Source organism: Glandiceps talaboti, chromosome 20, assembly GCF_964340395.1.
Source record: "Glandiceps talaboti chromosome 20, keGlaTala1.1, whole genome shotgun sequence".
Taxonomy (NCBI): Eukaryota; Metazoa; Hemichordata; class Enteropneusta; family Spengelidae; genus Glandiceps; species Glandiceps talaboti.
This window is the reverse complement of record NC_135568.1, coordinates 1,269,856-1,293,478: the sequence shown is the minus strand read 5'-3', so window position 1 is coordinate 1,293,478 and position 23,623 is coordinate 1,269,856. Positions and strand designations below refer to the sequence as shown.

Below are 23,623 nucleotides of genomic sequence, written 5' to 3'. Positions count from 1 at the left end.
TGGCATAGATGATAAGATGTAAATTGTTACCATAGCAACAGTAGAGCCACAAAATGAGTAATGGAATATAAATTTTAGCTGATGGTATCAAGATTGGACATCTTGTTGCTCTGTTTCACATATATATTTACAATGAAGAAAGGGGATAAATTGTTGCCATTGCAATAGATTCAAAGATATTTTTTAAAAAACCACTACAGGTGGAAGATTTATTTACCTTTTAAGATTTAGTTTAATTCTATTGTATGTAGTAGTTCATTGATTGAAATTGAAGCCTACATTGTTACCATGGCAACAGTGAAGATACGTTGATGCACAGTACTTCATAGTTCATACTTTGTTTAAAAACACTGTAAACCCCTTGCCCAATTCATGTTGATGGTAGTCCCTTTTTCTGAAAAATATGTTTCATCAGAAAGCGGTTCATATACCATTGTTTGCAACCAGAAATTTGTCAAGAGTTCCCTGATGGTAGACAAGTCTATAGCGTATTCTAACAAAAATGACTAAATTCTGGTGTTTAGAAGAACTTAACATATATGTAACAAACTTTCCCGCCATTTGTAGCTTGAATTTGTCTGGAATTAGTGGTGATATCCTAGTGAGCATGTGCGACATTTCGAGATTTGGCAACAAAAGCAATTGCAGTAGGAACTATAAAAGCCAGTAACTAATTAAAACTTTTTGTTTTTAGCCAACAATTAAAGCCATCACTGTGGTTTAATTTTATGAGAGTGCGTTCATTTAGCACTTGTGTGTTGTTATAAAAGTTATATAGTTCAACAGACAACTGTCGTTGACATGGCCCACAGGGACGCATTTATCGGCCTGTTTAGTTACCGCTTTTAATTGTGTTGGTGACGTGTTGCAGTCCTCATAGCTGTAGGCCAGTTTACAAGCCTAATAAGTTAAATTGTCCGATGTAGAAAGAATCAACATAAAACTAGAGTTGAACTTTGCAATTAACTGTAATTTCCTACTTTGTGACTGGTTCTCCTTTCAGTAAAATGACTCATGCATACATAAAATGTTATTTTAGTGAATGTATCTGTTTATTCACAATTCAGCATCATCTTTCTGTTTTCGTAGAATGTCTTTCATGTTGTGAGATTTTCTCATTTTGATGCCTCTTGGCTGTATCAGTTGTGTCGTTAGTGTAATACTTCTTATTGACTAGTCATGCCTTTTTTCCTTTCTTGTAAAGACACCTGATTAACACTGACATTTAAATAAAGACTTTAAAAAAACATTTTTGTTGTATTTCTGGAACACTGTTATTTTCTAGTTTGGACTTGTTGCATTTAGTTTAGCATTGGATTTTGGACATTTGGACATTGGACATTGGATTTATCATTCAAAAACAAAATGGCGTCATTGAGGTTGACTGCATCTGCTTCCTTTCTTTCCCGCCAACTTTATAAAAAAATTAGCTTTTCTTCACGTATTACCACAATTATTTACTAGAATGAAAGAAATTATGAATTTACATCAAAAGTTTGGGTGAAAATGATTTTATGTACAAAAAATAACCAAAATTAAATCTTCATTTTTATGTCGTATGTCTAAGTTTTGACACATCTTTATTTAATTTTAGACCAGAATGAAAGAAATAGTCTTAAATCATATAATGGTATCAAAATCTAAGGTTAAAGTGATTCAATTATGAAATAGTGATCAAATTGAATTTTCATATTTTTTGGCACAACTTTACTAAATTTTACTTTTTAGGCTGGAATGTAAGAAGTAGTCTTAAAATCATACATTTATATCAAAAATAAGGTTAAAAGTGATTAGATTTATAATAAAAGTAATGAAATTGAGTTGTAATATTTATGTCTGGTAAGTTTATCTGAATTAGAAATGCATTAACAATAGATGCCTTCATAGTGCAAAACTACCATAAATGTAACGTCAGATTAATATCAGGGTTCACCAGGAAACTTGTTATAATAAACAAACCCAAAAATTGAAATTTAAGTTTTAGTCAAAGTAGCTACCAAATTTGGTTTAATTTTATAGTTAGATTGGAATATTTAAAATCACTCAGTTGTTTTTGTTTTGTGTAGTTTTATAACTTGAAAGAAATTTGCCAAGCTATTAAAACAGATCTACAAGATTTGAAGGAATTCAGTTTTTGTGGAAATATATGTATTCTTGACCCATTTGTTCTGAGAACAAGTTTTAAAAAAATGCAAAAAATGTTGTTTAGCCTTTTGTGATTCCATAAACTTTGCCATTACAAAACTTTCTAATTAATATATGAAAAAACAAAAAAAAGATGAAATTACAAGGAAAGTTGGTTTTTTGAGACTTTGTATTCTGAATTCAAGTTCATGATTGTTTCCACATGATATTTTATACAAATGAAATGCCTGACATAACAAAATTTGTTACAGTTTACAAAAAAATGGCTAATTTTTTCTGGTCTAGTGAAGTTAGGTAGATGTTTCACAAGGTGTAATTCAAGATGGCCTCTAAATCCTATTGCATTGTTGGTATGAAGGCTACAAACGTATGTTGTTACAAATCCACAATATCGTAGAGTTTTTAGGCTACATAGATATTGAATGTTAGCATTGAAATGAAGTCAGTTACAAGTTTGTGATATGTAGAAATATAAATAAATTTTATCAGATTTGTTTCTTTCTGTGATTTGATTAATGTAGTCGTATATAAAGAGTAGTATCAGTGTGGTGATGCTAAAAAAGTCGTACCTCCATGATGCATCCATGCACACATGTTTTAAATTCAGACCTGAGGCTGTATGGTTGAAATGTAAAGAGGTTTACTGTTATGTAATCATTCTAAGCAGTGAATGTAAAGTCTCCATCAATAGAGAAACAAAAAGAAGTGAATACCACATTCAGATGTAAATCTTACTGGTCATTGTCGGCAAATATTCCTTAGCTTCTCTCTGGTTGAATAAAACTAAAGTTTGCTTAGTAAAAACTTAAAAGTAACCCAAGTCAAATGTCTGTACGTCCTATGATTGTTTGACGTGAAAGTTTTCAATGGTAGAAAATGTCGTTTACTTTTGGGAAACAAAAATGGCCTGCCATGTTTGTTTGTTTGTTGTTTATACTATCAGGTGGTTTAGTTGGTGTAGAGAATTGTAGATCAGTTCAATTACGTTGAAGAACCAATTTCTGGCATATGATAAAAGTAATTGGTCAGATGAATGTATAAAAACACACTTGATAATATACTAGTGATGTTTAGCAGTATGAACAAAACTTTCAGATAAATTCAGATAAAAATTCTGTCGTATTGCAGACAAATATGATATCAGGTTAACGGTTAACGATGGAAAAAAATGAACCTAAATTGACAGAGATTTTTATAGAGTATAATGAAATCTGATAGGTTGACAATAATGTAACATTGTTGCACTGACACCTCCATATATAGAGTTTAAATAAGTTAGGTTAGGCCCTGGAACATGTATTGGCATACATACATTGACGTGGTAACAATCATACAACCTTTTGTGTGTATATATCTTTTATTATATTCATGATCCCCATAGATGCTATGTAGGTTTCTAGACCAATGTGGTTCTCCCCCTATCCCTACCCCCACCCCACCAATTTTACAGTGTTTGTCAAAGACACAAAATATATTTATTATATTCAAAAACATTAGTTTTCTCCATTAATGTCAAAAGTTTGCTAGGTAGTGTAATTTCTGTGCACCATCATAATAAAATGAAAATCATACCCAAAACCACATACTTTATTTTTTTTTTTAAATTTTAAAACAGCCACCAGAACCCATATTTTCAATTCTTGATTTCCAATCAGTAACTGGAGAAAGTTTTATAGATTGCTGACTTTTTTGGTTGGAATATTCTAGTAAAGAATTGTATTTATACAATGTAACAATATGGATTATGTGCAGTGCTATTTTAGTGTGATGTCAGAGGTCAGGAGAGGTCAGAGGTCAATCAAGATGCTTCAACATTTCTATCAATGATGACAGATTGAATTTGTGATGACGACAGTAGACTACAGACGAGGTCATAACTTCAATGTATCAAACCTAAAATCTAGTATAAGCACCGATTTGTCTTCTTTATTCTACATTGTATTAATTGGTTGTGATCATAAAGGGAATATCTTTTAAAAAGTTTAGTTTCAAGTTACCTAGTTTTTTTTCAGAAGAGAATAACAGTTGTGGTATTACGTTTTGATGTTTTTATCAATTTTGACAAGGGGCATGCTCCTTATCATGGAATTTGGGCAAGAATTTTGAGTTAGAATGTGTTGTATGTTCAACAGAGAATGTTTATGTGATGTTGAAATTAATTAGATTAGGAACTTGAGAAAAGAAATGGAAAAAAGGAAAACTCCCACATGTCTATGTTACATTGTTAGGAAACTCTAAACAATCTGTTAACAGATATTAACATCAATTAAACCATGTAGTACTGAAAACTTTGCTGCCAAAATTATTTGAATAAAATTCTTGTTTTTATGTAAGTTTTTGGCATATATCAGCTTCATTTTAGATTAGAATTAAAGAAATGTTACTTCGTAATGAAGTATTATTATTATAACTATGAAAATGTTCATATAAATTGGGTCCCAAAATTATTTAAAACTCATCTCCAGTCATGAAAGGGTTTTAAACAAGACATCTGATTGTGAAAGAGACGTTGATAGCAGTTCTGAAAAAAATGTTGAGATGTGAGAAATTAACATGCTGCATAAAAAAAGATTTGTTTAACTCTATGTTCAGTATAGCAAAGTGTATAGGAAATGTAAGTATAGGCGCTGAGACATGAACAGTTGTTTGTTGTGATTGAAAGTTTCTAGTTGAGGTTTTTACAAAGACATTATAGAGTACAGGATGAAAGGTTGGTTTTCTACTAAAATTGACAGAATTTAGTCAATAGAGGAATAAGCCTGAGGGTTGGAAGCACTGCAGAGTGTCATCAAGTTGCCTCAGGAAATGACAGATTTTTAGCATTACGCATGGATGGAGTCAGTGGCCCGGATCACCTTAGGGGAGGAAGGAATAGACACAGAGATGGGTGCATTGACCTATGACGAACTAAACACTAGACTTTGTCTAAACATAGATGTACAATTATACTACTGGAGAATCTCATACCATATAAAAATCTTCAGGATATCAATTCTTTCAGAACTATGATTTTATGGTATTGGTAGAGTTTGAGTTGCCGCCGGTTGCTAAGTTAGAATCTTTGACCCAAGTCCTAGTAGAATAGAGTTGAATTGATAATGTACAGCTGAACAATCTTAGCATGTCTTACAAAACAAACTAAGCACCATTAAATCTGTGTAAAGTGTTGTTGAAATTTAATAAATTTGTTTGAATAAAGTTCTAAGTGTGTTTGGTTTATCACCAACAGGGACTAGAACACAGCTATAATTGCCTTAATGGAGTGTCAAGTATAATTTTTGTTTATATACTTTGTGTGTTATGGTGACCCATAATGTGTTATTTGACATAATAGTCAAATACACAGAACATTAAATACAGCAACACAGAACAGAAATAGTCACTTGTTGGAATTTTAAAACCCTATCTTTTGATTCACGAGAGACAGTTATTACTTCGTGTTATGTAGACTCATGTTTTATGTGATATCATTACCAAATATACAGAACATTCAGTGCTACTAGAAATTTAATTGATTAATTGATTGATTGATTGATTGATTAAATAGTCACTTGTTTGAATTTTAAAACCTTGTCTTTTGATTCACAAGAGACAGTTAGTACTTCATATGTTTTATGTGATATTATTACCTAATATATAGAACATTCAATGCTAATGAAGAGACTAGAGATTGGTGCTGTAGAAATTTGATTGATTGATTGATTGATTTGATTGATTGATTGATTGATTGATTGTTAATTAATTAATTAATTACTTGATTGATTGATTGATTGATTGATTGATTGTTAATTAATTAATTACTTGATTGATTGATTGATTGGTTGGTTGGTTATTTGGTTGGTTGATTGATGGATTGATTGATTGATTGATTGTTAATTAATTAATTAATTAATTAATTAATTAATTACTTGATTGATTGATTGATGGGTTATTTGATTGATTGATTGCTAATTGATTGACTGATTGATTGATTGATTGGTTATTTGGTTGGTTGATTGATTGATTGATTGACTGATTGATTGATTGATTGGTTATTTGGTTGGTTGATTGATTGATGGACTGATTGATTGATTGAGTAAATACAGGCAACTCAAAACAGAAATAGTCACTGACATTGGAATTTTAGAACCTGAGACAGTTCATATTTCTGAGCTAAGATTAATTGAGTCACAAAGAATAAATGGTGGCATTTTAAATTCCATGACACTGTACTTTTCTTTCCAAAGTTCCAAAGTCTAATTCTGGAAATTTCTTGAGGCAATTCTTACCTTCTGCAAGTTTGAAAAAATGAAAGTAAAGTCTTGTGATAAGTTTGAAAAAATGAAAGTAAAGTCTTGTGATGAGTACTTGACATTTTACCAAATTCACCCAACATTATGTGATAAAGTGAGAGCTTTCAACTTACAAACTGTGAAATGTTGTGACATTTGCATGTGTACATACTTTATATATATGGGTATCAGACACCCCTACTTTTGATTCTTTCATTGAACTGCTTGATGTAAAAACAAAAATGATAAAAACTATTAAATTTTTAAAAATTGGAGAAATAATTTTTAAAAAAGGAAAAAAAGGAACATAGTATTGGTGTATTTGAATAATTCATGTTATAATTTGATATCCAAAGTTGATGAATTCAAACTTTTTGGAGTTTTTTTGGCTGTTAATTTGATCAGAAAATCAGGGTTCCTGTTTTAACTTTATTCCATAATGCCTGACAGAGTTGGAGATATTCTTAGCTTCTCACCACATCCAACATCACTCACAAAATAGTCCCACGAGATGAAAGATACATGATACTCATGTAAGTTATCAGGTTTTGGAATCTGATAACCAGTTGAACAAAGAGATTGCTACGCATGACTGCCAGTACTTTTTACTTGTATAGAGGTGGAACATAGTCTGTTAGTAGACTATATCAAGAGAGAAAAAAACAGTGTTATGCCAAAATGAACCTGTGTGTCTACCCCTTTGTTGATTTAAATTGAAAGAAAAGGAGAAGCCTTTGTGAAATCAATGATTTGACAGTCAGAAAGGCGTATTTGTGATGTAGTGAAAATAGTGGATAAGAAAAGAAAGGGTAACAGAATAGCATTGAATTAGCACCATACAAGTTATGCAATGGATAAAGTTAGCTTCAGTGAGTTTACCTAATGGGAACCCATTTCCCTGTAAATTAGATCGAAGTGAAACAGGCTCTAAAGTTTCACCATTGTGAGACGACACCAAAACATAGTTTCTGTAGGCCCCTACACAGTTCTGTTTTGATTCTAACTTGTCATACTTTGACCTACTTGTGCAACACAATTCTGAGATGTTGAAGTAGAACTTAAAAGTGAATTGTGTTGTCAGGAAGCCATGTTTAATATATGCAAATTATATGCATAACATATGTAAACTATTACAATTGGTTGAACCATAAGAATATGTTATATATTTCAAATATGTTTTCTGTACTTTCCCTTCTCAAATACTTGCATCTATAACTCAAAATCAAAAGTGTTTGATTTAATTTGTTCATCAGCACAGCACGTCTGCACAGGACAGCACAACACATCACAGCACAGCACAGCACAACACAACACAACACTGTACAACAGCACATATCTGTTGTAGACAGCATAGCATGTCTACCACTGTACAACAGCACATATCAGTTATGCACAGCACAGCACAACACAACACAGTACAACAGCACATATCTGTTGTAGACAGCATAGCATGTCTACCACTGTACAACAGCACATATCAGTTATACACAGCACAGCACAACACAACACTGTACAACAGCACATATCGGTTGTACACAGCATATAGCATGTCTACCACACTGTGCACACTATAACTGTTACTAGCATATTATAGGATTGTATAGGATTGCATCACTGGATAGCTAACATATCACAACACTATACAGAAATACCAATTTTTTTTTTGAATGACAACAGTATTAACACCAAAAAATACCATTCTTGCAGCACACAGTAAATTGCACCGCACTGCACTAGCTGCACTGCACCACAGCACACCACACCACAGCACACCATATCAGACCACACCACATTGCACTGCACCACACCACACCACTCCACATCACACCACACCACACCACACAACACCATATCACACTATACCGCACCACATTGCACTGCACTGCACTTCACTGCACTATACCACACCACACTACACTGTACTGCATCACACACCACACCGACAATGTTGTTCATTATACCAAACTGAACAGTCTTTTCAATAGCTTACATTTCTCCTCATCAATATGTCAAGGTGATATATTGTCAGCATAAATTTTCCTAACTAAACCAATTCCTTTTATTTATTTATTTCAGGCTTGAAGGTATTATAATTGATCAGAAAAGAGAGCTTGAAAGAGTGAGAAATTTTCCCCGTCATGCTAGTCTAGGAAGTAGTAGAACCAGTACTTCTACTAGCCCTACTCCACCGTCTATCAGCTCATACCAAGGGCCAACACAACCAAATCAAAATAAAGTAAGTTAATTATCATTCTGTCCAGGGGTGAACAAATCATTTTGTGAACTGGTGGTCCCCGGACCAGTGCCTTAAAAAACCCAGTGGTCCTGCTGAAAGAATTAGTGGTCCCAGGTCCCACTAATGTGAAACATTAAATCTTAACCTATGAATCTGTATATTCAGACGACTTTTTAACATAGTTATTAACAGTAAGGTACTGGTCCGACGGACCAGACAAGGTTAAATTTGTGTGGTCCGCCCAATAAAATCGCTAGTTCCGGATCCAGGACCAGGGGATTTGTTCACCACTGCTGTCATACTACCTATCACTTAATAAAAATATGTAAAATCCTGTACAGGCTAGATTATATACGCCAAATTATAAAACTTGTGAAAACTGTACAACAGCACACATCTGTTGTACACAGCATAGCATGTCTACCACTGTACGACAACACATATCAGTTATACACAGCACAGCACAACACAACACGACACTGTACAGCAACACATATCTGTTGTAGACAGCATAGCATGTCTACCACAGTACAAACTTGCGAAAACTGTACAACAACACACATCTGTTGTACACAGCATAGCATGTCTACCACAGTACAACAGCACATATCTTTATACACAGCACAGCACAACACAACACTGTACAACAGCACATATCTGTTGTAGACAGCATATTAGCATACATGTCTACCACAGTACAACAGCACATATCTTTATACACAGCACAGCACAACACAACACTGTACAACAGCACATATCTGTTGTAGACAGCATAGCATGTCTACCACTGTACGACAACACATATCAGTTATACACAGCACAGCACAACACAACACTGTACAACAGCACATATCTGTTGTAGACAGCATAGCATGTCTACCACAGTACAACAGCACATATCTTTATACACAGCACAGCACAACACAACACTGTACAACAGCACATATCTGTTGTAGACAGCATAGTATGTCTACCACAGTACAAACTTGTGAAAACTTAATGTACTTCTTATGTTCTTAACTTTTGATATGATTGAATTGTTTTGATAGGATTTTAACAGACCTTGCTCAATATGCAGTCGGTGTTCATCGTCAATGTCATCACCCAAATCACCAAGGTCAAACAGCACCCCACAAGAATCACCTCAAAGTTCACCTGTTCGGAGAGCCAGAGGTTCCAAGATTATTGCCAGGCCTTCTACCAGCTCTAATGAGAGTCTACAGAATGATCATTTACCAAAGACAACACCTCAACAACCAATCAATGGGGTATGTTAATTATCAATATCTATAGCTTTATTCTGATTGGTTTAATGGGAATAAGTTACAATGGTGACACCTCAGCAACCAATCAAATGTCAACTGATCAGGAGATGGTTACGTTGACAAATGACCTTATGTCAAAAATTAGAGGGAAACAAATCTAGAATTGTGCAAAATATGTGCTGTGATGTACTATATAGATATGGGATTGTATTGAGAGAGAGAGAGAGACAGGACTCGGGAGTATCCTCAGTAGGTTGAGTTGTGTGTCGTCAATTCTAGAATTGTACAAAATATGTGCTATATATATGGGATTGTATTGAAAGAGATACAGACAGGATTTAGGAGTGTCCACAGTAGGTTGAGTTGTGTGTCGTCAATTCTAGAATTGTACAAAATATGTGCTATATATATGGGATTGTATTGAAAGAGAGATACAGGCAGGACTCGGGAGTATCCACAGTAGTTTGAGTTGTGTGTTGTCAATTCTAGAATTGTACAAAATATGTGCTGTGTATATGGGATTGTATTGAAAGAGAGAAACAGACAGCCAGGACTCAGGAGTATAGGTTGAGTTGTGTGCCAGGTAGGCTAGTGATCTACTTGGATGGTTGCCAAGGGTTACACACTGCTACCTTGATATCAGTGCTGACATACTGACATTTGAATGTGTTGAAGTGAAGTGGTCATTTCAGGTAGCAAACCAGCAATTGACATGTCTCTTGTATGCAGCTGGTTACAACAGTCAACAATCAATACATTGGAGAGGTAAAAAATGCTAAATGAAGTAGCAGAGAAACATTCCAAATGTCAGATTGAGATCATGTTTAGTGGTGCCATAGAGAGACATGAATAGGGCTGTACACTAGAGTTATATGCAATGAGTCTAACACTGCTGAACTTACAAGGGACTATTTATTCATTCTGTATTTGATGAAGAAATTTCCTGCCTTTGCAAACGTATGGGTTTGAATAAAAATTCCTGATTTTGGCACTTTGAAAGGCATCACTACATGTATATGTGAATAGCAGCTTCATTTCCTAATATTTTGATCAATGGCACACATACAGTTATTTATACTTTAAAAGTTTGAACTAGCTCAGATACACAAACCTGGTTGTCGGTGGCCGAGTAGTTAACTCATACGCCTCTTACCTTTGCAGCCAGGGTTTCAACCTGCCCAGTGTTGGCTTGGTTTGATTAAAATTTTAACCAGGTCTGTATGTACATGTAATAAGGGTGATGTTTAGTTTGACCCTACTGAACAACACAGAGTTTCTCTGGGGCACTAGGGTGCTGATCCTGTGGTGACCGTTCAACAAATTTCTCAATTTTATTTGGACAACCATAAATATTATGTGTGAATGAAGGCAGGAATGTTTACTCTGAGGACATGTTTGTAATTATCTCTGTACATCTTCTGCAATAACTAGGACTATGAATAATGTAATTCTACATACCTGAAGTAGAATATTACTGCCTAGGCACGACACAAAAATAACAAACATTCAATTTCCTGGTCGACACCATAACCCCCGTTCAACGCGCTTCACATGCATTACTATAGACGCATGTGAGAATAAGCCAACCTTCTCATTCTATTTTGACCCTTTAGCATGAGGTAAAATGCTATGAGAATTGTCTGACCAGTTTTTGTGTTGAATAGGTTCGTTCATTATAAACATGAAAACACCCACATTTGATATCCATTCATATTCATACACAACACATAAAAACCAGTCTTGCCTACACTCTACAAAATACTTAATTAAGGTGAAAGACAGGTGCCCCAAAATACCGCCAAACAATTTTAGCAAATCTTAGTATACTTGTCTTTGAATCACTTTTAACTTCTCCGTTAAGACAGATGGTACATAAAAAACATTTATTGCATTTTGAAGGAAAAAATGATTCTTTGGTGGGTGCATTTTTAGCAAATATCTGATTGCACACATTTGGAAGAATTCAATTTCTTCTTGGTGGCAGGTGGCACATAAACTGAAACCATTCTTTGCCAGTGAATATCCTTAAGTGTTAATCAGTGTGTATAACATAAATTTTCTTCTTGATGGCAGGTGGCACATAAAAACCATTCTTTGCCAGTGGAAATTGTGAATGAGACAAACAGAGTAAAGAGGATCCGACCTGTTGCTAAAACTAACAAAGAAACACAGTGTTCACTTGTTGATGTAGAATTACTGGAAAAGAAATGGCAAGAAGGTAAGTTTGTCAGGAAAAGTGGACATCCATTGCAATAAATCAGGAATAGTAGAGATCCATTGCAATGAGTCTGGGATTATGTAGCTCCATCCATTGCACACTGAATCTGATATTAAAAAATTACACATTTTTCTTTTTTATTTGTTTAATTTCACTAATGTGTCAGACCATTTCAAAATATGTCACAAAAGTTTCTCAACATTAATGAAATTAGTAGTGACACTGACAGTAAAATATAGTTACTTTGAAAATTGGAAACAACATATTCTTATGTATAGCTGTCTGCATAAAAGAAAATCGCTGGGAGCAATTTCTAGCAAAAAAGAAAAAAAAAAAAATTCTTCAGCAGATATTTCAAATAGTCTGTTCCTTACCTTCTGCTGTAAATTGGAATAGTTTCCAGCATTGTACACCAAAGCCTCTTTCAGCACACTGTCCAAGACATCTAGTTAAGAGTTTGTAGTATAAACAATTTCAGTTTGGTTTATCTAAGATTGAGTGTCTGTGCAGACTTATATTTCATTGTTTATTTAACCCGACAGCTTTATGTTCCATGCTTTGCATTGATACACTTTATGTTCCATGCCTTGCATTTATACACTTTATGCTGTTATATCATATGAACTGATTGTATAACTCTGTCACTAGAATATTATTCTGATAAATGATAGTATGTTCACGGAGAATGGTTAAAATAGCAACATGTGAGGTTGTCACCCCAAGAGGGGTACCACTGGCCAGGACTAGTAGAGGTGTGTGGCCAATGCTGTCAACCCCAGACCCCATTTTACACCAATTTTGACCCAAAACCAAAGGGTGAAAAACCCTACCTCAAAGGGCGGCACATATACGTATACCCAATAGGAGGGAGTAAACCCCCCCCCCCCCCCCCAAATGTGATGATATATACTAATCAATTAGTATTGTAAACAATGTTGATACATTTTTTATACCACAAATGATCAATTCATATTTAGCTTGACCAGTGTGGGAGGTTTATTGCATCGGTAGCTTCAGATAAGATATTACGATAACCATAGATAATCCCATAGTCCTTTGCATCTGAGCATGCTCAGTCTGGATTGCAAGTTTCCTATTCTTTTGTATGTAATCTTTAGAAATGAACTTGATAACGTTTCAGAACACTAAAATTTTCGGTTAGATGTTGCCGGAAGATGCAAAACTGGTCTAATGAAAAAATTGTTTTCCCTTCCAGCTAATAATGCCAAAGTTCAGCTTCAAGAGGAATTGTTGTCTGCAAGAGAAGAAATTGAAAGGCTAGGAAGTAAAGTCCATGTGATGGAAGAACTCTTAGAAGATGTAAGTATTATAGTAGGAGTTCTGAATGGAAAGTTCTCATCAGCCTTAAAAGAGAGAATAACACCAATTCACCACTAGAGGGCAACATGCATGAAGTGCCTAAAATGTGCTTTGGTTACTTGGCAACATAACAGTGACTGTGATAAGATGCCAGTGTGATTACAAGCGTGGAAGTTCCTACCTTCCTTGTTTCATTGTTTGTCTGCAATCTTTTAATTCTGGATTCTCTTTTTCACTTACAGAGGGAAAGAATTTGTGAATTAAGGATAGAAAATGAAGTGGAAGGTCACCATGGTGATGACCAGGGTAGTAACGATAGTTCAGAGCAAGAGTCTGTTAATTTACCTGATATCAATAGGTAAGTGTAATTTGATTACTCTTTGACCCTTGACCCCTGACATGATTACTCTTTGACCCTTGACCCCCCTGACATACTCCTGACCTCTGATATTTAAATGATTTTAAAACAGAAGTATGAGATGTACAACATTTTTATCAGTTCTAAATACTGTGCAGTAATTTGTAAGGTCTTATGTAGATGAAACACCATGTAGCATGGAAAAATAGAGATTTTTAAGAGATTGAACACCATGTACCATGGAGAAATAAAGAGATTTTTATGGATGAAACACCATGTACAACGGAGACATAAAGAGAAATGTTGTTATTTTTTGTGTGTTTAGTGTGAATATTAAAAAGAAGCGACCAAAGGTACCCCGACCTCAGGGGACGAGTACACCAGCATTGCTAGCGGTATCAGGGCCTTTACAGGGATGTAAATGCAATTCATGTTATTCCCTGGACAATAACGGTATGAAACGAGTGCCACTACAAGTTTTGATGGACAAAAATGTCGTCATTAATCATAGAAGGTAAGATTCAAGTATTTATCTTTGACTATTCTAGTAGAATTATTGAATACTGCTTAGGATTGACAGAAGTAGGGAGATTTAAAGGCTTGTAGGCTGCAGTAGTAGAGAGCTGGAGAGTTACTTATGGGCTGCATTAGTAGAGAGTTGTGGGCTACTGTAGTAGAAATATTGAGAGGTGCTTATGGGCTACAGTAGGTGAGATATTGAAAGGTGTTTATGGGCTACAGTAGTATCATAAATTCAGTGAATATTAAGATTTTTTATATTATATATATAAATTTTTTTACACATTTGAAATAATGATGTAATACAAGTGGTGATTTTTCAAGTACTTCTTTCAGGTATGATGTACACGAGAAAAAACATATTTGCCATCGTGACAAATTATAGTTTTGTGGTTGTTTCTGTGTATTTCTAATGAATCTCATATTTTAGTTTAGTTTTTAAACAAATGTGTTTTGAGATAATTGCAGTAAATGGTTAAGGTAAAGTGAATAAAACTAACTAAATGAATGGTGATCAAAATAATTAAAAGTAATCTAAGGTGTGTTCAAATAATTAAGAGTAATCTAAGGTGCGTTCAAATAATTAAGAGTGATCTAAGGTGCGTTCTGTAGGGTCAAAGGTCACACATTCCTGTGTCTTATTTTCAGGTTACCATTGGAGTTGGATGACCATGTTGTGGTAAGGGGAGAGAGAACTGGTTATGTTCGGTATATTGGACACTTAGACAATGTAGGTTCTACTCATATTATATATGTAGGACTACAGCTTGATAGTCCCGGTAAGTTGACAGATTATAAAGTTGTGTAAAAGTGCTTTTATAATAGTAGTAGTGTTCAAAAATTCTTAACCTGGAATCTGGTCGTGTGAGTGCTTTGTTTTTCTCCAACATTTTCCTTACCATGTCTGGCATTTTGCTAAAATAGTCAATATTCAGATTTCTATGTTTTTAGTTCTTCCTGCTGAAGTGTGAAAGCCTGTGTGCTTTGAAATTTGAAATGTTTTTTTTTTCTGAATTCTGATTAGTTAGCTTAAGTATTTGTTTATATGAAATGTTTGGTTATCTGAAGTAATGTAGTTATTTTGTTTGATTATTTGATGTTTGTTTATTTGATCAGTTCGAGATTATAATCATTTAATATTGCAATATTTCTTCTTTGTTCTGTAGTTGGTCGCCATGATGGGTTTTTGAACGGTAAACGATATTTTTGGTGTCATCGCAATCACGGTGTCTTTTTACCAATGCAAGATGTAATTTGTGTCATTAACAAAAAGGTCAGTTTTTTTGTCCAATATACATTCCAAGTGGTCACCTACACAGAAAAAAAAACATTAAAAAAAGAACTAAAAGCACAATTAATATTGCCATTCAATTGGTTTCCTATTGTAAATTGTACAGGTACAATGAATAGGCTTTGAAATTGCCTGCTCTCCTATTGGTGGAGAGAATTTCTCCCATCATGCAAATAAACAAAATGGCTGACAAAGGTTTCCTGACATTCTTGCCAGATGAAAACTATGCTAGTGCCATGGACAGGCTAGTTAACAGACCGCTAACTGCTTTTTTCCTGAACTCGTCCAAGCACAAGAGGGTAGTTGGTGGACTTGATTGAGTGACCCAGTCGATTCCAACGGGGTCACGACCGGCTTATGCCACCACACACTTGGGATAGTTCGACGCCTAACGAATCCAATCAAGTGTCAGTTGACAGTGTTCACTTATTCAAATATGACATCTCCTGATAGATGTCATGAAACTCGCACAGCTACTCTAAAATTATATTTCAACTCTTAGCTTCATATGCAAGTACATTATTTTGCTACTTTATGTACATATAACAGAAATATAAACTTTCAGATTACATTTATCACTCCCCACCGCCATGTTTGATCGTCTATAACCGACAAATTCGGATGGGCTATTCGGGTATCCCCGAAAGAATGACGGTGTGCGCTACACCCCCGTTTGAAACAAGTGTAAAAAAACTGAACCGGAATACACCGTGATAAACTGTGGGAATCAATCAAGTCCACCGAATGTATACTTTGATGCTAAACAAACACAAGAGGGCACTATATACTTTGATGCTAAACAAACACAAGAGGGCGCTGTATACTTTGATGCTAAACAAACACAAGAGGGCACTATATACTTTGATGCTAAACAAACACAAGAGGGCGCTATTTATGGACATTATGGCATTTGTTTTAAAGTTTTCATTGTTTTTTATTTACAGTTATCTCAGCAATTGAGTCAACGGCCAAAAACTGGTGTATTTCGTCGCACTTCTGAAGAAAGTTTGACAAATAATAAGACAATACAAAGTAGTAGCACTTATAATAGTAATAACAATTCACATAGAAAACGAACCAAATCAGCTCCGGGACGGAAACTTATCTCTGCAGATACTAACAATTTAAAAAGTAAAAGGTAAGAAATCATAAAAACACGACAGTTTGGTGAGTTGGAAAGCATACCATAAAGTAATATTTACTGTAGGGTGGTGGTCTTAGTTAATTCTGTGTTTCCCATATCCTGACCATTGCAATTCTAAATATCTTCAATCTGGCGATATAATAAAGCAGAATTATGCCCTCTGTGGTACATTAGACAACAATTATAACATCTCTGCTTGTAAGATGGCGACCCTACAAATGTGTATCCAACTGAAAATTATTATTTATTGCTGAAATTTAGGAACTGAAATAAAACGTTGTTGTATGTGTCCTGACTTTGTCATCTCTAAGTCATTCAGCCTGTAAAAGTGAAATTAGGAATTGAAAGTATTACCAATATATACACATAAACTATTTCTTTGTTTTTAACTGAGCCATCATTAAAACATAGAACTAACCAAGGATTTCATTATAGAAGTGTGTAAAAGAACTATACAAGCATTTTTTTTTAAAAATTCACAAGCTGTTATAGATATCGTTAAATTTCACTTTATTTATTCATTCATTCATTCATTCATTCATTCATTCATTCACTTTATTTATTTATTCATTCATTCATTCATTCATTCACTTTATTTATTTATTCATTCATTTATTCATTCATTCATTCATTCATTCACGTCATTCACTTTATTCATTTATTCATTCATTCATGCATGCATGCATTCATTCATTCATTCACGTCATTCACTTTATTTATTTATTCATTCATTCATGTATATTCCTTTTATATTATAGTATTTATATAATTTGATTTATTTTGTCTTATTTCATTTTTATTTTATTCATATTTTGTGATCTTTTTAAAAAGGTTATTATAAGGTTTTTTCCTTGTCTATAAAAAAATCGTTAAATCTGTTGCCATAGAGACATAAAGTTAATAACAGTATCAGAATCCAACTATTATATTTTGTTCTTTTCAATGCAAGACCTCTTGGTAAAACCAGGCGTGAAATAGAGGCTAGGAAAGCTCTTCAATATTGTGTGGAATTTTGAGGTACAGCTGTTGTGTGTTGTGTGCTGTGATCTGTCACAGTGTGTGCCATGGTATGTGACACATTGTGTGTTGTGGTTTGTCACTCGTGTGTCATGGTACATGACACTGCTGTGGTTTGTCACTCATTGTATGTGACAATGTGTGCTGTGGTGTGTCACACTGTGTCATGGTGTGTGACATTGTGTGCTATGGTAACATTGACACTATTTTATAGGCCACCATCTTGTTTTAGATTGTTAACACTACTCTGGCTGTGTTGTGGATCAACTTTTGGTTTTGTATTTTATTGATGTCACTCTCAGATGTGCATCTTGTGTTGTGATGTCACTCACAGATGTGTATCTTGTGTTGTGATGTCACTCTCAGATGTGCATCTTGTGTTGTGATGTCACTCTCAGATGTGCATCTTGTGTTGTGATGTCACTCTCAGATGTGCATCTTGTGTTGTGATGTCACTCTCAGATGTGCATCTTGTGTTGTGATGTCACTCTCATATGTGCATCTTGTGTTGTGATGTCACTCTCAGATGTGCATCTTGTGTTGTGATGTCACTATCAGATGTGCATCTTAATGTGTTGTGATGTCACTCTCAGATGTGCATCTTGTGTTGTAATGTCACTCACAGATGTGCATCTTGTGTTGTGATGTCACTTTCAGATGTGCTTCTTGTGTTGTGATGTCACTCTCAGATGTGCATCTTGTGTTGTACGTGATGTCACTCTCAGATGTGCTTCTTGTGTTGTGATGTCACTTTCAGATGTGCTCCTTGTGTTGTGATGTCACTCTCAGATGTGCATCTTGTGTTGTGATGTCACTCTCAGATGTGCATCTTGTGTTGTGATGTCACTCTCAGATGTGCTTCTTGTGTTGTGATGTCACTCTTAGATGTGCTTCTTGTGTTGTGATGTCACTTTCAGATGTGCTTGTGTTGTGATGTCACTCTCAGATGTGCATCTTGTGTTGTGATGTCACTTTCAGATGTGCATCTTGTGTTGTGATGTCACTTTCAGATGTGCATCTTGTGTTGTGATGTCACTCACAGATGTGCTCCATGTTGTAATCTTTTTCTTGTGAAATATTTTGAGAATTTCTTTGCTGTATGAAGAATAGTAAGAACAGAAATACATTTTTTTACAAAGTCCGAAATAAGTGGATAACCAAATAAATATTGTGATTTCTATCCGTTTGACGTATTGTAGATTTAAACTTGTGATGCACACAACTTTATTTATCCAGCCTTACAATCAGAGTTGTAAGATTTTAAAAACTAAACAGGAATAGATGAAGGAAACATAATGATTTTCTTGTACTAATGTGATAGAAATATTTGTAATTTAGTCTACTCACACTAATAATTTAGTTTTCTGTTATCATATTTTAATTTCTGTATAATGATTTTGAATAAAAGTATGAACAGTTTTTCTGATTTGTGGATTTATTGTTATTGCAGGGAAAGTTATTCGTCTCAAGGATCTTTATGATAATGAGGCACGTGGGCAGTCACATGACATCAGAGAAGGAACATGCGTGGACAGACTGAAGTATCACATGATGGTCATGTGGTATATAGGAATATATGTACATGACAACAATCAGACAGACTGAAGTATCACATGGTGGATAAGGACCACATGACATTAGAGAGGGACATGATTGGACAGATAGAGGTATCACATGGTGGTCACATGGTGAATAAAGAATATAATGTCAACAGATGGAGCATGATTGGACTGACAAGTATCACATGACAGTCACATGGTCTATAAGAATTTGATTCATCAGAATGAACGCCCTGAGATGACGATATAAAAGTGACTAAACATGGAACATATAGAGAACTTTGATAAATGGATCAGCCTGTCCATGGAATGTCATGTGATCGACATGTGACTGGATATGGAAATATGTGAAAATTGTCTTAATCAAAGTGGCTTAAAGTCATTTGATACACTCTTATTGATATGATTGAATGTCATGCGATTGACATATCACAGGATTGCCCTGAAGTGACTTGGATGTCATGTGACTGACATGACCCACTATGCATATCACATGACCAGAATGATGGAAGTTGATTGCCGTGACTAATTGTACTATGAGGAGCATTAGAAAGATGGATAGAGTTAGAACGTATTTGCAGAAGATTGGATGCACATCTTAGAAAAAGAAGTTCTGAAATATCTTGGGGTTGACTTTGAACTCTTTTCTCAGTACATTTAACACATACTGGTCGTCTGAAATAATTCTAGTCCTTTTTTTTGATACGATGAATCGTCTTTTTATTTGTTCCGTACAACTCAAGGTTTGTGAGACTTTCAAATCCAATATCCTTGATGAATATAGATGTCTATTCTGTCTATTCTGTCTATCTTGGTAATGGGTGTGTAGACCATTTCTAACCAAAAACTGCGTGCTTTGTTTTAAGTGGTGTAAATATTCAATATTTTTTCGTTTGACTAAGCCATACTCTTGGCCGACTATTTTTTAGTTCTACAGTGAATGTACATATCTTTGAATAGAATGAGCAGAGAACTTTTTGTTTATCAATTTTTTTTTAGATGCTTGAATGTTTTTCATCTTGGTATTTCCTAGTTCTTCAAATGTTTAGCAAGAGTATGTTGTTGCTAGGAGTGTTTATTTAGTGTCATTTGGTTGCCAATGGCAACCAGAAATACTAGTTGATACAATCACAGTAAATGGCTGATGTGAAGTGTTTCAAGTAAAAACAAACGTCTCTTGATTAGTGAACTCTAGAGGGCATGCTTCAGTGCGGAATACAAATTTGGTGGTGTGTAGCATTGAGAGTAAAACAAACAGATTGAGATCTCAGAAAGGAATATCCACTGTTGAACTGATGTTGTTATGGAATTTTATTTTTTTAATTTTCCAATATTTTTTTTATTACGTTACGACTAAGATTAACAATAAAAAAACAGTCACATGCATTACAAATGCAAAGTAAACATTTTGAGAAAGTGGTTAGTAGTTGTAAATAATTGGTTACTGTATTTGTGGTTTTTTTAATAGTTGATATATTGTATTTGTAACCAAGATCTTGTCATTTTAGTCCAGAAAATACTAAACCTGTAATCACCTAAAAAAGGACAAAATTAGTTGAAATAGATCAATATAGATGTATGTAAGCTGCATTTGAGTATGTAAATTCTGCTTCATCCCGTGGATGACCTTTGACCTCAACAGTATCACATACTGTCTTGTGTTTGAGGGTTGAGTGACATTCCCAAGTAGAGGTGGGGGTGGGGGGTGGGGGGTGGGGGTGTCACAAAGAGACAAGACAAGTGAGGGAGTCACTTTCTTATTATTGTTCATACAATTTAAAGTGACATTCAATCAAAACAATCAGACATTTTCTCTTTCAGAATTATTTGCTACACATTCATATCACCATGGTGATCACAGGAATATGTAACCATGGTGATCATCATAACAGATAACATACTAAAATGGACAAAATAGATACTGTACATGTGATGTACATTTTGTTTTTTTGTTATGCTTACAGCCCTGTCAAAGGATACTTTTTTCAGTGGTTTTTTGAACAGCCAAATGTAACATCAATTTGTGTTATAGCTTTTTCTCAAGATTAAATGTAATGGACAATACTATACATTATTTGGGGTAATTTATATGCTTAAGTTAGGTGGCCTCATTCATATTACAATAGCTTCATACTTTAAAATTATGTGGAACTAGGGAGTCAATGAGAAAGTCTCAATTATGTTACAGCTAAGTGGCCTTTCTAAGTATATTTATTGACTAGCCTAGGGGTTCCGTTATAGGAATTCAGCCAATTTGAATTTTATGCAAATAATGTGATTAAAATCATAAAAAACAGTAAATAAGTGAAAACAAGTTTTTACACTATCTTGGAAAATTTGTTTCACTGTTTTCCTCCAAGTGTTAAACTTGTTTATTTATTGAAGGAATGTTCAGTCCCATCCAATATTTTGGTAAGATAAATGTACAAACATATAACCCAGCCATTTTTTAATCGTTTATTTGAAGAGGTTTACATATAAATATGCCTGTCTTGTTTATTTAAGTCTGTGTTTTCCATCAAATCTAATACTGTTGTATATTTGTCGTCCAGAGTTGAGTCTGAAAATTTCAAATTGTATATTGCAAAGTTAAATACTGAGAAGATATGGAAATAATGTACATGCAACGACAGACAATCAAGTAGAAAACACAAATGACCCAGCTATGACCTTTAACCTTTGACCCTTCCACAGCCATAGATATTTTCCCATTCAATAGATTGCTTCTGTGTTAGTTGATCTATTTCATTAAGATATTGAAATCGGATATGTTGTCAAAAAGATTCAAAAATTGTCACAAAATTTAGAAACTTTTGTATAACATTTTTGGAAAGTTGTCACATTATGGACTCTACCTCCAGTCTGTTTAAGCTAAAATCACGTTGGGATGCGATGTCATCATGTTTAAATGAACACTGTAGGGGGGGGGGGAGCACAGAATTCTGTGTGAGAGTAACAGGATTGACTAGACGTAGTATGAAGATAATGTAGTATGGAATACGGTCCGTCAGGAACTAGACTAAGGTAGAGAGAGAGATCATAGAAAATCAAGCCCAACATATAGCAACTAGACTAGAAGCTGTTCTGAAGGCTACATTGTTTATCAGTCATGTTTGCATCATCATAAATCATAGCCTCTTTTATGACACTGTCCAAGATGCACTGTCAAGAGGTACTGATATTTTACAGTGTTGCTGAAGAAATATCAACTCTATTTTGTGAGAATGTCGTGTTTGGTACTTGCAGAGTGTCGGAATCTGTATCATAAAAACAAAACTCTGAGTCTGTATTATACTACTCGTCAATCTCCAAGTATTGATGGGTGAAATGTTTTGTTACAGTGGAAAGGTCAAAGTTCATTTATCAATCATTTATCAATGTAATGGAAGAAAAAGTTATAAAAATTAAAACTAACACACAATTATGTTAACTTAGCAAACTGTTTGTATATATTTGTTCTATTTGTTACCATTAGTCGTCATTGTCAGCACATGGTATTTTCAACAATGTATGTCACCTCTAGTATTCTTCAGTTTCATTTTAATACAAACTGATGTCATTGCATCGTGAGAACACAAACTAGTGATGTTAATAATCCTGTTTACACAAACTGATGATGTCATTGCATTGTGAGAACACAAACTAGTGATGTTAATAATCCTGTTTACACAAACTGATGATGTCATTGCATTGTGAGAACACAAACTAGTGATGTTAATAATCCTGTTTACACAAACTGATGATGTCATTGCATTGTGAGAACACAAACTAGTGATGTCAGTAATCCTGTTTACACAAACTGATTATGTCATTGCATCTTTGGCACATAATCTTATGATAACAGCAAACCTGTCTACACAAACTGATGTCATTGCATTGTGGGCACACAGACTTGTGATGTCAGTAATCTGTCTACACAAACTGATGTCATTGCATTGTGGGCACACAGATTTGTGATGTCAGTAATTTGTCTACACAAACTGATGTCATTGCATTGTGGGCACACAGACTTGTGATGTCAGTAATCTGTCTACACAAACTGATGTCATTGCATTGTGGGCACATAGTCTTGTGATGTCAGTAATCTGTCTACACAAACTGATGTCATTGCATTGTGGGCACACAGTTTTGTGATGTCAGTAATCTGTCTACACAAACTGATGTCATTGCATTGTGGGCACACAGACTTGTGATGTCAGTAATCGGTCTACACAAACTGATGATGTCATTGCATTGTGGGCACACAGATTTGTGACATCATCACATTGCGAATACAGAAA

The 23,623-nt window shown here is 34.5% G+C and overlaps 1 protein-coding gene across 1 annotated transcript in view; it reads left to right on the top strand.

Moving 5' to 3' along the window:
- LOC144450770 (uncharacterized) overlaps positions 1 to 21,016 on the top strand; it is a 57,122-nt gene extending 36,106 nt beyond the window's left edge. The window contains exons 3-12 of the mRNA XM_078141481.1: positions 8,493 to 8,652; positions 9,702 to 9,920; positions 11,991 to 12,135; positions 13,352 to 13,455; positions 13,698 to 13,813; positions 14,139 to 14,327; positions 14,981 to 15,111; positions 15,499 to 15,605; positions 16,568 to 16,761; positions 19,235 to 21,016. Of these exons, the coding sequence (XP_077997607.1) occupies positions 8,493 to 8,652; positions 9,702 to 9,920; positions 11,991 to 12,135; positions 13,352 to 13,455; positions 13,698 to 13,813; positions 14,139 to 14,327; positions 14,981 to 15,111; positions 15,499 to 15,605; positions 16,568 to 16,761; positions 19,235 to 19,265 (1,396 nt within the window). The 3' untranslated portion in view covers positions 19,266 to 21,016. The remainder of the gene's footprint in view (positions 1 to 8,492; positions 8,653 to 9,701; positions 9,921 to 11,990; positions 12,136 to 13,351; positions 13,456 to 13,697; positions 13,814 to 14,138; positions 14,328 to 14,980; positions 15,112 to 15,498; positions 15,606 to 16,567; positions 16,762 to 19,234) is intronic.
- Positions 21,017 to 23,623: the final 2,607 nt, after the last annotated feature.